General features: G+C 50.7%; 1 protein-coding gene across 1 annotated transcript; it reads right to left on the bottom strand.

Annotated features, from left to right (window-relative positions):
* Positions 1–10872: 10872 nt before the first annotated feature.
* On the bottom strand, positions 10873–15187 carry hfp (Poly(U)-binding-splicing factor hfp). The gene is made up of 7 exons (XM_003746102.2): positions 15023–15187; positions 14610–14676; positions 13006–13241; positions 12655–12888; positions 12038–12554; positions 11616–11931; positions 10873–11525 (listed from the first exon to the last, which is right to left on the bottom strand). Exons 1-7 carry the CDS (start codon positions 15056–15058, stop codon positions 11243–11245), a joined length of 1689 nt encoding a protein of 562 aa, XP_003746150.1. The 5' UTR covers positions 15059–15187; the 3' UTR covers positions 10873–11242.
* Positions 15188–15448: the final 261 nt, after the last annotated feature.

Raw genomic sequence — 15448 nt, 5'->3', positions numbered from 1 at the left:
CCACGTTTTCCCCACGAAGCCTGCTAATAAGTATTGTAAGCTTGATCCATTCGACCACAATTCCCTCAGAAGACTCGGATATGATCCTATTGATGACTCTCTGGCCGCCAGTAGCTCCGCGCGGAACCGCAATGTTATCTCGATGCCAGAATCGCGGCTCTTCGGGAAGTGATTGCCTCGGAAAATTTGATTAACAGATGCGATCTATGCGAGTTTGTTTGCGGCCATCGCTTTCCCCGCGCTCGCCCGCGAACGTGCCGCCCAGCATTAGGGTAGGAAGCAGGATGGCCTAGGGACTCGATTTCGACTCCAATCAGACGGAAGCGGCAAGCTCGGTGACTGAGCTCAGTGGTGCCGACTCTCGGCTTCGTACCAGCGATGAAATAACGGAACATGATGGTGAATAATTCCGCAGTCATCGGGCCGTCTCAATCGCTCAGAGCCAACGTGTCGACCCCGCGAATATTTGAGAATTCCGCGGATTCCGCGGAATTCGCAGCGCGGAATCGTGCTCAATTCCCGAAAAATGTCCAATCAGTGATAGATATGCACACTGAAATCTTCCCTAGGGAAAATGAGTGTGGCGAGTTTTACTTTCTTTTCGTTCCCCGCTCGATCTTCTCGGTCAGCCGGAAACCGTCGGTTCGGTTCCGTCAGGGAAGCGTTCTACCCGGTCTCACTGTGCCATCGGGCGTGAAAATCTCTAGAAGAACCTCATCGTGAGCGGAGTCGCGATCAGTCGCCGCGCGACAGTGAGCCTGTTTTTGGACTTGTCCGTGAGCGATTGCGGGGAGGTTGGGCGAACGAGTGCTTCTGTATTATGATTCCAAATCCGGAGTTGTAGTCCTTTCATATGATATCAGTCGGTTCAAAAGGCAAGATTAATTTCATGAGTCACTAATTTCGACAGAAGTCATGAGCATGACGCGGGATTGAGTTATGCAACTTCAAAACGCTCGATCTCCGGACGAAAGCAAGGGCACAGGATTATAGAACACTACTGAAATTCTGTGTTCACGGCTCATTCCGGGAATGCTTCGTCCATCCGGCCGCCCGTTTGCTCGTGAGCGGAGCTCCGGCTCTCGTCCATTTGAGCGAGGGGTCGTTTGTAAACAAGAAGTCGTTTCTCCGGCGTTGGTGGCATTCACGTTCCAGGTGATTTTCTCTGGAGAAAGTCAGCTTTCACACTTCAGGAGAGCTTCCGAACCGCGGCCGGGCTGAAGCCCGCCACCGAATGTAAGAATGGACGGTGTTGAACTTAGAAGTTTTGCTCGGTCGTTTGCCAGGCCCGATACCGACGCGTTTCGCCATTTTCCAAACGAGGACCCCACCGTTCCAGGCCGGGATCTAAATCTGATTTTCGTGCTAATACGCCAGCTCTCTTCGCAATCGAAGAACCCCGGCCCAGACGTCCCGTCGGAGAGGCGGACGCTAAAACGCTGAGCCGCCGATGACCAGACGCGTGGGCAAGTGAAACCCATGACTTTTAAATGAACGTAACTGAAGTCCGCGCCTGAAGAACGCAGCGCGTCATTACGAACCGAATACATCACGTGCTTTCCCAACCCCCAGAGCCTTCAGCGTTGGAAATCAGCGAATTCTGAAGCCGCACCTTTTGTCCATCTCCCGAGAACTTCCCCATTTTCTTGAGACGAAAGTTCAAGCGATCGACCCTCAGAGATATCCCGTTTCTCACGATGATGTAACATTCCACCTGATTATTTTTCTCGGTGTGGCCTGGATCCTGGATGCCCCGAGTGCCAGCTCAATCGATCCCCATCGGGAGTTACAATTCCCGATATCGGAGTATGTCTCCCGCTTTATATCCATTCCTATCATGGAGTGCGATTCATCTACCAACTCTCACATTACTGAGATAATGATGATGAATAGAGCGCTTCCAACGCCACCGGCCATCACGGAGGCGCGCATCGCCCGCAGCCTGACGTGAATCCAGGATTCCCCCAGGATCCGGAGCAGCCTACTCCTGAGCCGCGGGCGTTCCTAGACTCCAATGAATGGACCTTCAGTTTCTTCCCCGCCTCTCCTGAGGAGAGCTCGGGGTGGTCGGAAGGAGGACGCCAGAATCAATCTTCAAACGCCCTCATCGATTCGGTCTGATCGCTTCGAACGCCTTGCTGGTTTCGGATTGGCGCTGAACTGTGTGATTGTCTCCTTTTCAGTCAGACGAGGTGGCGATGTTGCAACTTGAAAACACGAAAGCGTTTGTTTCCAAGCATTTGCGACTTCATTCACTCACTTCCTTTGCTACCAATAAAAGCAGATTGTTCTCTTCATGTAAGAAAGCCAGTCATTCACACCTTAGAACGCTCCTCGTGGACCTTTGCGAAAGCTGGCAACACTCCGTCAAGGGAAAACTGGGAATTCCTTCTTCTCGAAGAAAGCAGTTGTCGAAAATGCGCTCGAATAACATCGTCTCGAAATCGGCCTGTTCGCTATGAAATGATCAGGGACATGATCTCCACGGGCCTTGGTCGCGAGAGAACTCGGACGACGGCGCGAATCGGCCCATAAGTGAGGCAATTAGGGCATATGAAATATCCTGGACGGATTCCCTGAGGGGAACCGCGTTAGCGACTAGCAAGCCGTATTCTCTTTGGATGCAGATGTTGATTGGCGCGCTTATCAAGCGAGCGGATGAAGCGGATTCGAGGCCGCTTATAAACCATGCTCTTCTCGACTGAATCCTAATTAATCAAATCTGTTGCAATATTTATCATGGGTGAGTCGTGCGGCCGGACGGCTTTCTTTTTCAACGCTAGTCTCATGTATTCCCGACAAACGTTTTGCTGACGAGAAGACTGCTTCCTTACGGGTCGATCGTGGCGCAGCGCTTACAGTTACGATTTAGACATGCATCGAAACGAGATGACCGGAACCATGAATGACTCGATACGATTGAGAGCTACTTCAGCATACGTCGACGAAATCGGTGATGAACAGAGAATCGAGATCTCCGAATGTGACGGCCTCTGCGCCGTCCGATTAGCGGCCCTCGCGAAGCTCATTTCAGGGGACCGAAGTCATTGAAAAGAGAAATCCGAAACCATGAGCGGAACATTGGGATCATCAAGTCACACAACGACATTCGACGAATGACGTAAAGTCAAAGTATGCGTTCCGATGCTGACCGAACCGCGTACGGATAGGATTCAATGGTGGAGTTTTTGCTTTCGTTCCGAGCAGCGGTCGCAGTCGCTATTAACGACGACGCGATTGACCAAGCAGCGTCCATCGACATTTAAAAAATGGACATCATTAGAAATCGTTCAGCGCACTTTGGTCGACTCAAAGATCCCGATCCGTTGTCTCTGATGACAGTGATAGTTTGCGAGCAACCGAAATAACGAAGACTGGTCAATCAAGAAGAAAACGTCATGTCGGTCGCCCACAGCTGATTATCAATATAACTAGCATTTCATCCTGCTATTATCTCGCTTCCCGATGCATGTAATCGTGCTCACGGGCTCTGGTTACCAATTGACTCATCACAACATCACAACTTTGTTTCACCCATCGCTTCAGACATCAATCATCCCGAGCGTTCAGATGTCAGTCCACGTGTATCGGTGGTTTCAACCCACTCAGCCAGCCGTCAGTTTTCACGAACAAGCGGCGAATTCTCCCATGATCGTCAGCGGCCAACGAGGATCTGTCGGCTGACTGCATTCGACAGAGCGTCTTCGATTGTAACAAATCCGAGATGATTTCCCACCGTGGGTTATCGCGGTCGGATGTTTTCTTCAAAAAGGGTTTGTGCGACCGTGTTGGTGTGCTAATCACTTTCTTGGAGGAGCGTCGCAGTAAGGAGCCATTGCAATGCTCTTTCGGTTCACTATAGGATGTTTTCGCCGAAAAATATCTTATGCTAACATCGTTCTAAATTGATGAAGTACTCTGCGGGTTGAGATTGTGTAGACGATTGCGAGCGACTTTCCGGTCCAGTCTCCCGTCACGACAAGCATCAGCTCCCGGTTCAACGAAATATCGGGCCTGCACACCAGAAAGACCATAGACTGGATGGTCGTCTCCGCAGGCAGCCGGAGCGATTCCTCTGGAAGAATATTCATCACCCCTATTCATCTCAAAGGCAGAATGGGGTACAGGGAGGCGATTGTTTCGTACGGAGACCATTGCCGTGATATGCAGGTCAGCGTCAGCTTCGTCCCAGGGACTGATAAATGTTCGCGATCATGGAGTTCATGTCTTGGAAAGGAGAAACAGGTCGCGCAGCGAAATTGTCACAATGAGCTAGCGTTGTCCGACCCACCTTCTCTTGATCTTCGCACGATCTATTGCACCCTGATCACGCTTTGCGACTTCTACCTTCGTAGGATTTATTTTCCGGGGGGAACGATCGCACTTGTTGCGATCACTTCTTTCGAGAGAGCTCCATGAGACATCCGTGAGAGTTTTCGTTCAGCTTACGTTTTTCTGGATGGACGACCCATGTCCTAGGATGGATTGGTGACGCTTGTCGAGCGAATTCCCGCGGGTGCACACCTAACAAAGGCACACACGGGCTAAATCACATCTCAGTGCATCCACGCGCTCTCATCCTCTCCCAGATCCGCGAGCTCGAAGCGATGACTCGCAGAAAACTCGATCAGAGAATCGGTATCTCTGCTCGAAAAAATCACAGTCCTGGGAGATTTCGACTTTTTTTCTTGGCATCCCGCAGACGATATACACTTTTCTTCTAGGATGAATGGCCGGGACTTCCAATCTGAATCACAGAGCCATGTCGAGCACGAAGGTTGCGACCATTCACAGCTCGGTGGGCGGATGCTTTATTATCTGATTAATCACACACAGTGCTGACTTGCTCCGACAAGGATCTTGGCTACGGGTCTTGATTAGAATTCCACCGACTCAAGGATCGATTCTCCTTATACCTTTATCTGAGAGAGACTTGCATGGCAGCACCGATATCGGCGGGGGTCCCGATCCCGCTGCTCACCCGGCAGAATGTCGAAATCTTCGAATCAGCTTCCTCCGAGAAGCCGCACGAGTATTCCTGTGTCTGCTCCGCGATGTCGTTCTCGAAACGACATGCATTCTCCATTCGAGGGCTCTGTGAATACAGTCTGCGTACCTCCGGAGCCGAACGAAAGACAAAGATATTGAACATATCATACATCGTTTTGTATCAATACATCCAACGATCGCTCGACACCGGTGAGAAGCGCCCGATAAGAGCCGCCTGCTCCTCCGCTCGCGCCCGAGAGGAGAGGAAGCCTTCATTCCAAATATGCCTCTGCGATTCACAGAAAACCGATTAGAATAAGCCCGCTCCTACAATTTTGCAGCGCCGGAGCCCCACCCCCTCTACAGCCCAAAACTCATCCTGAAGAAACCGTGCGGCAGGTGTTCAAGCCCCGACTTAGGGGATGATTTGTCGATGCCGGCGGGACGTCGCGTCGCTTGGTTTTGACGGTCATTGATTGTGGGCAAGGCAACGAGTCCATCAATATCAATAGTATGTTGTAGCGACTGCAATGAGAACTCTACCGCAGTTTCACCCGCAAGCGCGAGCTCCGGAGCCCCCATCGAATTGTGGTATGAGAGTTCCCACTAATTCCCGGGCACTCCAGGACCTTCCCGCGGTCTCCCGAGGGCCCATGGGCCATGGCCCAGCATTCGGTCGGAACACTGCCCTACATGACTGATCCTCTCCTCGTTTCCCGGAGTCGTTCCTTGCTCGCTTGAGCCGGAATCGTCATCGAAAACGTGAATGAAATGTCTTTTCCCTAGATGTTTTGTCTCTCGGTTAGGCGTGCGCTTCACGCATTAGGCTGAGCGACGGAAGAGCGGCGACAATGGTGCGTGTAAGTTCGCCGTCACCACGCAGAGCGTCACGCTCGCGCTGGGAGAAGTTTCCAGACATATTAACCTCAGCGTTGCTGGATGCGCCGCTGGAGTCATTGTCGTCTTTTCGCACCCAGATCGTATCAGTCTACCCATAAAGCGATCGTGGTCACGGAAAACCATGACTCTCCTCAACACTTCTGGCATCCGTTCACGCGCAGACTTTTTATTCAGCAACTAAATTATCTTGTTTACGATTCGCCGTAGACGACGTCGCATGCAAGCTCAATTCCGCTGCTTTCCTTGCTTGTGGTAAACACCCCGCGAAAGTATCTATAAGTAGAGCCAGACGGTGTTACAGACATCATTATGTTCAGCGACCGAATCTATCGCTGGTTAGGTGTCTGGTGAGCCCGGTCCGTGACGGCAAGAATTCCAGTAAAGAGCTACTGACATAACCAGTGGCCGATTAATGGGGTCGACATCCTGAGGGCAGCCGCTGAGAGCGTAAGATCTGCCCCGGACTTACGTAAAATGGCTCCTTCTAGAAGTCAGACCCGAAATGCGGAAAATAAAAACGTCAACATTATCAGCAGCGAGCCCACGGCAGCATCACTATCGTCGCCATATACAGGACACAGGAAGGTGTTCGGACAGATAACTCGCTGGTTTGTCCGGATCGCAGTTTTATCGGCGAAAGTTCGTCCGAGTCGCGACGCCCATCAATGCATGGCCAATATTTGGCGGCAAGAGTCGAAGTATAGCATTAGGAGAAGCATGCGTTGTACGGCCCATTTATGGTTTGTGATATGCTCGACTTTGAAAAGACCACTTTCTGCCAGTGAGGAACGCCCCGAACGAAACGGCTGATGCGGAACGGATATGATTGTGATGTCCTTACACAGTGAAAGGACGACATCTCGAATTCATTATCCTAGCAGATGACTTGGCAGCGACGAGCTTGGAAAATCAATGTCTCTGAATCAGCGGTCATGGGCTCATGAGCTGGACTGGAGGAAATGCCAAATCTCGCGGAGATGATCTGCGTGTCACCGGGCAATCCTGAAAACTCGCCGACTGTTGATCCGTTTTTCCGATTGAGAATCCATACGGGAAAAGTTCGTGATCGCTAGCAGTGGCTCGCTATGGGTCTTGTTGGAGTGAATTGTAAAACTAACCGACTGCTTTGGATCCGAAGTTGCCCGTGTTTTTCTCTGTGGGGTTTTGTTCCCGCGATGGTCGCTGAAGTGACATAAATTTTTATATGTGACTTCCTCCAGCATTTTATGAAGGTGATTGGTCTTCGCCTTTGTCTGGAAGAAGAGCGCGGCTAGAATAAAAGGTGAAGAAAACACGACAATCGCGAGAAGTTTTTGAATCATCTATTGAAAATTACCTTGAGGCTCCTATCAGAGGGGGAACAATTCTGAGGCCTTGCATTCCTTCAACTTTCAAAATTCAAATCCGTGTCGACTGGTTATTCGCAACAGGAGCCGGACATCTCGCGCTACCCGATTTTCCTAGTGGGGCGAGAATGAACGTCTGCCTGGGGAGACAGATGCGTCAATCGACCCTGGACCCGCTTAAAAGGTCGTGGACTAATCAGAAAGCGGGGACCGTTATCGGCATCCGATCAGGATAGTCGTCGTCCTATGTTTTGCGATCAAGCGCTGTGCGGAGAATAATTCCTTCCGATAGGGGCGGAGTCGGAAAAGACGAGGGAAGCCATCCGCATGACGGCGATCGGGAGGTTTTTGGAATGCCAAGCAGTAGTCAATTGCAGGTCGGGAGAGCGGAAACCGAAGCCACGTCGGGATCCTCAATGTGAGGAGCTTCAAAAGGAAAGAGAAACAACAGAACGTTGCGGGATCAACATTGGTTTTATCAATGGCGGATTCGATTTCTGAAGATGAGAGAACCTTACGGGATGATTCCGAGAATCGAATCATTTATTTGAGAGCTCGAGAGCACCGAGGAAGGCGGTAGTGATTAGGTTGAAAGAGGCTGATGCAAGAGCATGAGACCGGCTTCAGCCTCTCGCTCTACAATGATCGTCGCCAATTGACAAATTCAACGATCAGTAGCAGGCAGAGTCGATGTGACCGATATCACATTCTGCGGTCGAATTCCCCGGAATACGCCTCCGAATGTGTACGTGGTTACAGCTACAGTGAAATCCGATTCTTTCAAAATGAGCGAACTACGAGTCAGAACACCCCTTGACCCCGTTCCTAATACGACAGATCGTGTCGAGGGGAAAGGCGGGAGCTAGCAAGCAAGTGATAAACAAACGAACCAGGCATGTGTTAAGCAATAGTCACGATTGATGAAAACTCGGAGCAGGTGCTCGAACGTCTCATTCATTCACCCTTCGGAACCGAACTCCGATGGCGGTCGCAAATGGAGCATCGGAGAGGCTCCGTCAATCCAGACATGCGAAAGTGCAAGCTGCCTCGGAATGCGCGTGGAGCCAGATGCTGCCTCTCGCGATATCGAGCAGCTTCGGAGAACCTTTTGCAGCCGCTCTTCGCTGGATATGATCTCCTAACTCCTAACGCAGGGGTTCTTAACCTTTTTTGCCCTGCGGAACCCTTATTATTGGTTTCGGACTCTATCTTTCGAAATTTTTCCCCTTTATCACCTTAAAACCTTCGACCACGATCGCATGAAGTACCCTGCATGCATTCGAGCTTAGGGGCTTAAAAGTCTGAGCAGCCGAGCAGGGGCTCGCCCAACCCTGGGATTCAGCGGAACCAAGGTTAAGAAGCGCTGTCCTAGCGTAATCCTCAGTATTTGGAGCAAGCCCTTCGTCTTAGTCTACGCCACATGGAGCTCATCAAATTTTACCCTTCTGTTTTCACATCTGACGAAGCGGTTTCCAATGATGTTTGTTCGAATGAATGATTGAGCCGAGAAAGCTGACCCGGCACATCTACAAAACCAAGCGCGGGCAGGGGAGTTGCTCGGACTGTGGAGCTGTAATTCATCGCGTGAGCGTGAGCCATCATCCTTAGATATCATTTGTTCCCGGAGCCATTATGGCAGGGTGCTGAAAATCTGAAGTTTCACATATCTGATTCCAGCTGAAACGTTCCATCATCGACGCCTCGCCGAAAAGCTGCACTTTGACTGATGTCGGCTGTCAACATCCGAGGAAATGAAATTTGATCCAGCTAAGGCAAACTTCACGTTTTCCCCCGAGCCACAGTCAGTACTGAGCAAGGCATATTGTGCGTTCGGGGGAATGACATCGAAACTCGTGGTTCGCTATCTCGTGCGTTTTTATGCACAGCTCTGCGCAGGCACGTGTTGAAAATGAACGTTGATAGCATCGTGGAGCCTTCGAAGCTCGACATTACTATTTTTCTCCGTTTGCAGATCCATCGACAGTGTCGTGGGCAAAAGAAGTCCCATCGGTCGGATCACAACGATTTATTCATTCATTCCGAACCCGACTATTTGAATTTTCGAGCTTCCGCTGCCCGTTGGCATCTGGTATCCGAGTATAGAGCACAGCGTTGGGACGGATTATCTTGATCGATGAGGTATCTCGTACGGAGAGGAAGGTATTCCTTCTCCACGGAAAATCGATATCAGCTGCCAATGCTCTTCGGGCTCATCATTGGACATGGACAGAACATCTGATTGTGGGGTTCTCGGATTCTGATTTCGCTGAGGAACGCTCGAAGAGAACCATGGGCGGAGCTCGTCCGCACTCATTCATGCGATAATCATCTCGTTCCCTCATCGGATGCGGGAAAACGTCTTCCTATTCAAACGGACCGCATTTTTTTGACTCCCGCGTGTCTTCAGGGCTGATTCAGCGATAAGTTCAACTAATTGGCCAATGGCTCCAAGGCTCCATCTCATTCAGATGCGCACACCGCTTGTTGCGTCATCGTCATCGCCGCACTGAGACATCTCGTGTAGGATCGGTACCGATCCAGTGTATTTGATCACGTATCCTATGAGTATGATTAATGAGTTCATTCCGCTCACAGGCGAGAGATATCCCGCTCGAGCATCAGCCCGCACCCAAAAACGATTGGACGGCTCCCATTGCACGGCATGTCACGAATGCTCGCAAGCTCGCAACCCAATGATGGATGCATCAAGAACCCCGCGTTTATCTCTATTCGTCGAGGAAGGAGACCGCTAGACTCTGAAATCTCCTGGCACGTGACTCCCAACCCGCTATGATTCTCTGAACCTGCTAGCTCGATCTGGGGATCTTTGTGCAGGGTCCGATCCTTTTCTTGAGACGAACCAAGGAGGCTTGAGGGTGGAACTCGACTGCGTTTCCGATCCCACGATCAGACAGACGGGGATTCTACATCCTATATGGGATGGAATCCTCTAACTGAGTGAGAGCTCGCCTTGAGTGAATTCTACAGCTGAACTTTATTGAAACGCTCGCGATTTAGAAGATTGGAAATATGTACAGAGAAGATTTCCTGAATGTCGATCCGTAGCCGACTGCAGGTCTTAGTGGACCCTACCGCAGTATCTCATGCCTAGGGCAGGAAGTTCTATCAAGAATTTACAGGGTGTTCGAAGCCGAGATTACGGCGCTCGGTAGCATCTGCAGATTCGAAAGCATTATCGTTCTGCTGTCATCTCTCACACATTCTCAAGGGTTGGTCATCCCACTGCCGATCCAGGTTTCTCAGTCGCCAACATGTTACGTTGATCGACCTACAGATGTCTTCTACTTAACGCGGATCCGCTGGACAAAGAAACTTTTTTTGCATGTAGCCGTTTGCAGGGTCACGGATCAGTCCGCAGACTCTCTCATTTGCCCACCCACCGCTCAACCGGAATTCAGAAATCCAGCACCGTGAGATTTAGACCTTTTCTGATCAGACCTCTGAATTCTATCCGAGGGTTTCATTAGAACCTTGTTCGATGCCTCGTGGGTGGATTTGAGCTCTTTCTGGGTATCGGTGTCCGTTTCCGGAAACAACATCTAATTAAGGCTAAATTTCCCGATTCTGGACATTCTTCAATTTAGATAGGGGATGATAAAGCAATATTTCGATCTGATACGTTGAAGATCCCACCGCATTCACAACGTCCCCTCTGGTGCTGTCAGCTCAGTAATACTACTACGTTAGGTCCTTAGATTAGCTCACGACGACGGTCTGGCTGATGACCGTGAGACACTCCTCCAAATACAACATCCCTCAACAAAACTCTCCTCGCGGAAAAACTCCCGCTTGATTCTGATAATATCCGATAGCTTCCAGAACGATTACTCGAGAGTACACTTGCCTTCCTTGTCAATGAGAGCGACAAGATCATACCGCTTGAAACATAGCGTGAAAATCAGACGGATTCGGCGGGTTCACAAAATTGTTATAACTCATTGTCCTCGGAGCCGTCTGATCGAATCAGTAAGCGGATGCGTCGCATTCTAAGCTGACAGATTCCCGTTATCGTACAGGAATACATCGTACATCTCCGCGATCACTTGACGGCCTCCGAAAAATCGCCCGTGCAAAGCTCGAATCGCTTGATGCATTTCCGCGGTAGAGCCGAATTCGACGAAAATTTTCACATCAGTCGTCGAAGCATCGTCTTCTTCACCGTGTCTCTCCATGTGGATCAGAACCTTTTGCACCTTTCCGAATTTCCCGCATTCTTCGCTGATTTCAGGCTCCAGATCTTCGTCTACTTCGTCTGCTCCAACCATGTTCCTGAAAAGCCACGGCACGGCATCAGTAAGTGGAATCCATCGAGGACGACGAGGACATCGAGGACGACAGAGAAAACTCAAGCGTTCTCACCTCAGGATCATGACGCACTGTTCACGTGTCTTGGTTCGCATAAGTCTCCGCATCATGGCAAGTCTGGCGCCTCCTCCTTTGATAGCCACGTCGCCTTCAGGATCTTCGGAGTCCCCGACAGGAGCTAAGGGCAGTTCTTTCGCATCCTCCAGAAGATCCTCAAAGGAGGGCTTTTTCAGTTGAGGAGGAGACGTGCTCGCAACGGGAGCGGGAGCTGGTGCCGGAGCTGGAGGATGGACAGCGACACCGATCGGTGGGAGAGTGTTAATGACAGTCGGAGGTGGGAGGTGGACCTTCGGTTTTCCATCTGCGTCAACTGAAACCGAAATTTTCCCGTTGGAGAGAAACTCACCGCATAAGGGACTCATGCGGAAAATGAAGCGATCTCGGTCACCGTCATCGCCCCAAGAATTTGAACTTACGGGTCACGATTCCTGGCGGAGGGAGGGCGACAGGAATGCTAATGGGGGAATTACTGGATTGGGAAGGGGGAGGAACCGCTTCCATCGCTTGAATTTTGGCCGTGGCAGCTGCGGCGGCAACGGCTGCAGCGGTTGGCAGGGGTCCAACGATTCCGGGGGCCGCGGGCATAAGAACTCCGTGCGTGTTGAGAGCGCAGTCAGGTGGCGTGATCGCACGACCGACGCGTACCAGTTGGCCACCAAGATCGAACATATTCATAGAGGCGATCGCGTCAGCGGCGGCTTGACTCGTCTCGTATTCAATGAAGCCGAATTCACGGTGTTTCTCTGCTGCCGTCATTCCGGGCGCCAATTTACAGCTTTTGATCTTGCCGAAAGCTTCAAACACCGAATGAACGTCGGCATCACTGAGATCTTGATGGATCGAAGCAATGTATATGCGAGGCGACGATTTCGACTCTTCCATTATTTGCTCGAGAATCGGAGCCGCTTGAGGCATGTTCGAGGGACGACCGACCTGTCGAAGAAGAATCCAGAGGTTGGTCTTGGACGGATGGAGGAGGGAACGAATGCGAGACCGAAATTCATGCGAGAATGAAGCGATGGTTGCAACGAACCTTGATGTTTCGGCCTCCCATGAAAACTCCATTCATTTGCTCCAAGGCCAGTTGAGCGGCCTCGGGGAGCTCGAATTCCACGAAGGCGAAGCCTTTGTGTCTCGAAGTGATGGTGTCGTAGGACATGTTGATGGCTTTTACCGGTCCGAAAGGTTTGAACGCCGTGCGCACCGCGTCTTCCTTCAGCTCAAAGCTGATGCTGCCGACGTAGATACGGCACATCAGGACCAGGGCCTATGATGAGAAATCAGTCAGATTCTGAGAGTATAATCATAAGCGAAAGATACTTGAGAAAGTCCCGGATCGTGCAATCGCGGCTCCCTGGCGGAAAAAATCCGGCGGGCAACAGACCTGGTGTCTCTGGAGGGATTTCTGCTGTTGCTGCGTATGCGCCATGGTCTGTTTTATGATGACGGTCTTTATGCTCTGCTCCGTGGCATATTTCTTCGCTCGATCGACCATCTCCTTCTGTTCAGGTGTCAATTCCGGGAGCTCGTAGCTTCGGATAGCTTCCAGGGTAGCTTGGGCTTGGTCTTTCAGAGCGCCGGGCCCCGCCAGGACGGGACCCGTTTGTACCCCTAGAAATGCTACGAGAAATCAGCACGCTTGAAGTTGCAACCGACTCAGCCGGGAACACTCCGCGACTCCGACTGCAGGAGAACTTCCATTCGAATAATCGTGAACTGTTCAACCCTTGTCTCATACGAAAAAAGATAGACCCTATGTTCCGTATCAAATGTCCGAAGAAATCGTTGTTCGGCGGGTTTTCGATTCCCGAATGAATGCTTGCTTTCTGAGCTGAATCTTTCACCACAACGGTCTACCTAGTGGACTCCAGAATCTATGAGGTACCTATTGGCTAGAGGGCCATTCTCAACAGGGCCAACGGTTTCTGTAAGAGTAGGACCTGGAATAAACGAAAAAAAACATCTCTTATGAGCTCATTGGAAACAGCTCGAACGCGATCAACGGATCATCGAGTCAGAGCAGCGAGTATCTCTTGGATAAAATGGTGCACTCCGAGAACGATGGAAGAGAAATGGAAGCCTAGGTGGTCGATGCGTCTTCTTTCAGGTTTTTAGTCTTGCGGTTATCGCAGGGGAGCGATCTACGAAACTCTAGGGAATTCCCTCAGAGGGAGCTGCCGTCAAAGGTCAAAGCTTCCTTCGGATGCACAGCTCGGTGCTTTCAACGCACACGAATCGACTAAAAATCGGAGCGGAGAAGACACAAAATGCGAAAACGCAACAGGACTCTGCGGATAAGTTCTGAGAATATCTCTTCGTATAACAACGAGCTCGATGGGATCGACGGTGCAGGACGCATCGGGAGTCATTCAGGAGGCCTTTCGCCTGCCGGAATCGCTGAGGAGATATAATAGAAAAGTTTAGATGACGAGGATAGCCGGCTAAATTCGCAACCACTTCGATTCATGAGAGAGCGCGTCTGACTACAGCAAGAATTCGCTTCGCATTCGATCGAATCGGGTAGGACGGAATGCGACTCTCCAGCACAATCCTCTAACTGGTGAACTATATCGGGTTTTCCCAGACAGGATGCTTCTGTCGCTGGCATCAGTGCGCTTTCTTAGTCAACCAGGCGCAAATCAAGGTTAGCCAGGCGTGAGGACTGACGAGTGATATTCGTCTGTCGTGCCCGCTCTTGTTAGTCTGAACGTTTCGCGTCTAGCCCCGTTTGCCATGTTGGCGAATCGCCTTGTCGCGAAACTGACTCTTGTCCAAACTCATAGCCGTGCGCGTGTCCTTGGAGCTCCCAAGCTGAGGAGTTGTGCTGCCGTCTCGTGGAATAAACAAAACACAGTTCGAAACGTTATTCAAAAACCCAGCTCTGCATAGATCTCTGACAGCTGCTTGTCGATAGCGAATGCAGAGCGGGAGGATTTTTTCTAAGGACTCCGATCTGTCTTTGTCTGCCTGTTCACTCGAGAGACTCACCATATTTATTGTCGACTTTCGGCTTCTTTGCGTTCTCAGCGTGCCATACATTGCCGCCGAGGTTTGCCTGGGGGAAAACAAATCCTTTTTCAGAAGATGCCCGGAAACGATTTTATAAGGCGAGCCGAGTGTGATCGATAGCTCTAGTTTAAGAGAGTCCGCCCGAAGGCCAGATCGGGGTATCCTCTTCCGAGGGATTGAGAATCTGGAACATTGTTCCTCTCGAGTTTCGCAATAAGAGGATTTCAGCGGTAAATATACGCGTCCATCTCTCGATCCTCGCGAATGGAGGGGTATCAATCGTGATTCGGCCACTGATCGAATTCCGATCGCGAATGTATACTGAGGCCACATCTGGTAGGGGTTTCGATACGTTTTCATGAATGCGCTCTTCTTTCAAATTTTTGACCTACTTGCGGAGTCGGGAGGGTCCGCGTCATCGCGTACATCGTGCGAGGAGTCCCAGCAGTCCTGTGTCTCTGAAATTTCGCTAGACTTCCCTGAATTCGGGAAACGATCCGATAATCCTCTGGCTTCCGCTCGTTTGTTGGTCCCAGCTAGCTGCACACTTGCCTACTACGCAACAACAACAATAAGAGGAAGTTCGAAAACAGACGCTCATCTTGTGCTGTGACTAGTTCCGTCACTTAACGAGTCGCCTCAAAACGCTTACTTTCTATAGCGAAATCCCCACGTGTTCGCCATACACTCAAATCTATACGATGTCCCCGTGTCCTCCTCGGGAAAGCTTAAAGTGTTCAGCTCGATGAATTATTCGAAGATCGCCCCCGGGAACTCTTCTCGACAAGCAAGGGGTCTAAAGCTCGGAAGGCGAGTCA

Source organism: Galendromus occidentalis, unplaced genomic scaffold (assembly GCF_000255335.2).
Source record: "Galendromus occidentalis unplaced genomic scaffold, Mocc_1.1 scf7180000077488, whole genome shotgun sequence".
In the NCBI taxonomy this organism is placed as follows: domain Eukaryota; kingdom Metazoa; phylum Arthropoda; class Arachnida; order Mesostigmata; family Phytoseiidae; genus Galendromus; species Galendromus occidentalis.
This window is presented reverse-complemented; position numbering and strand designations above follow the sequence as displayed.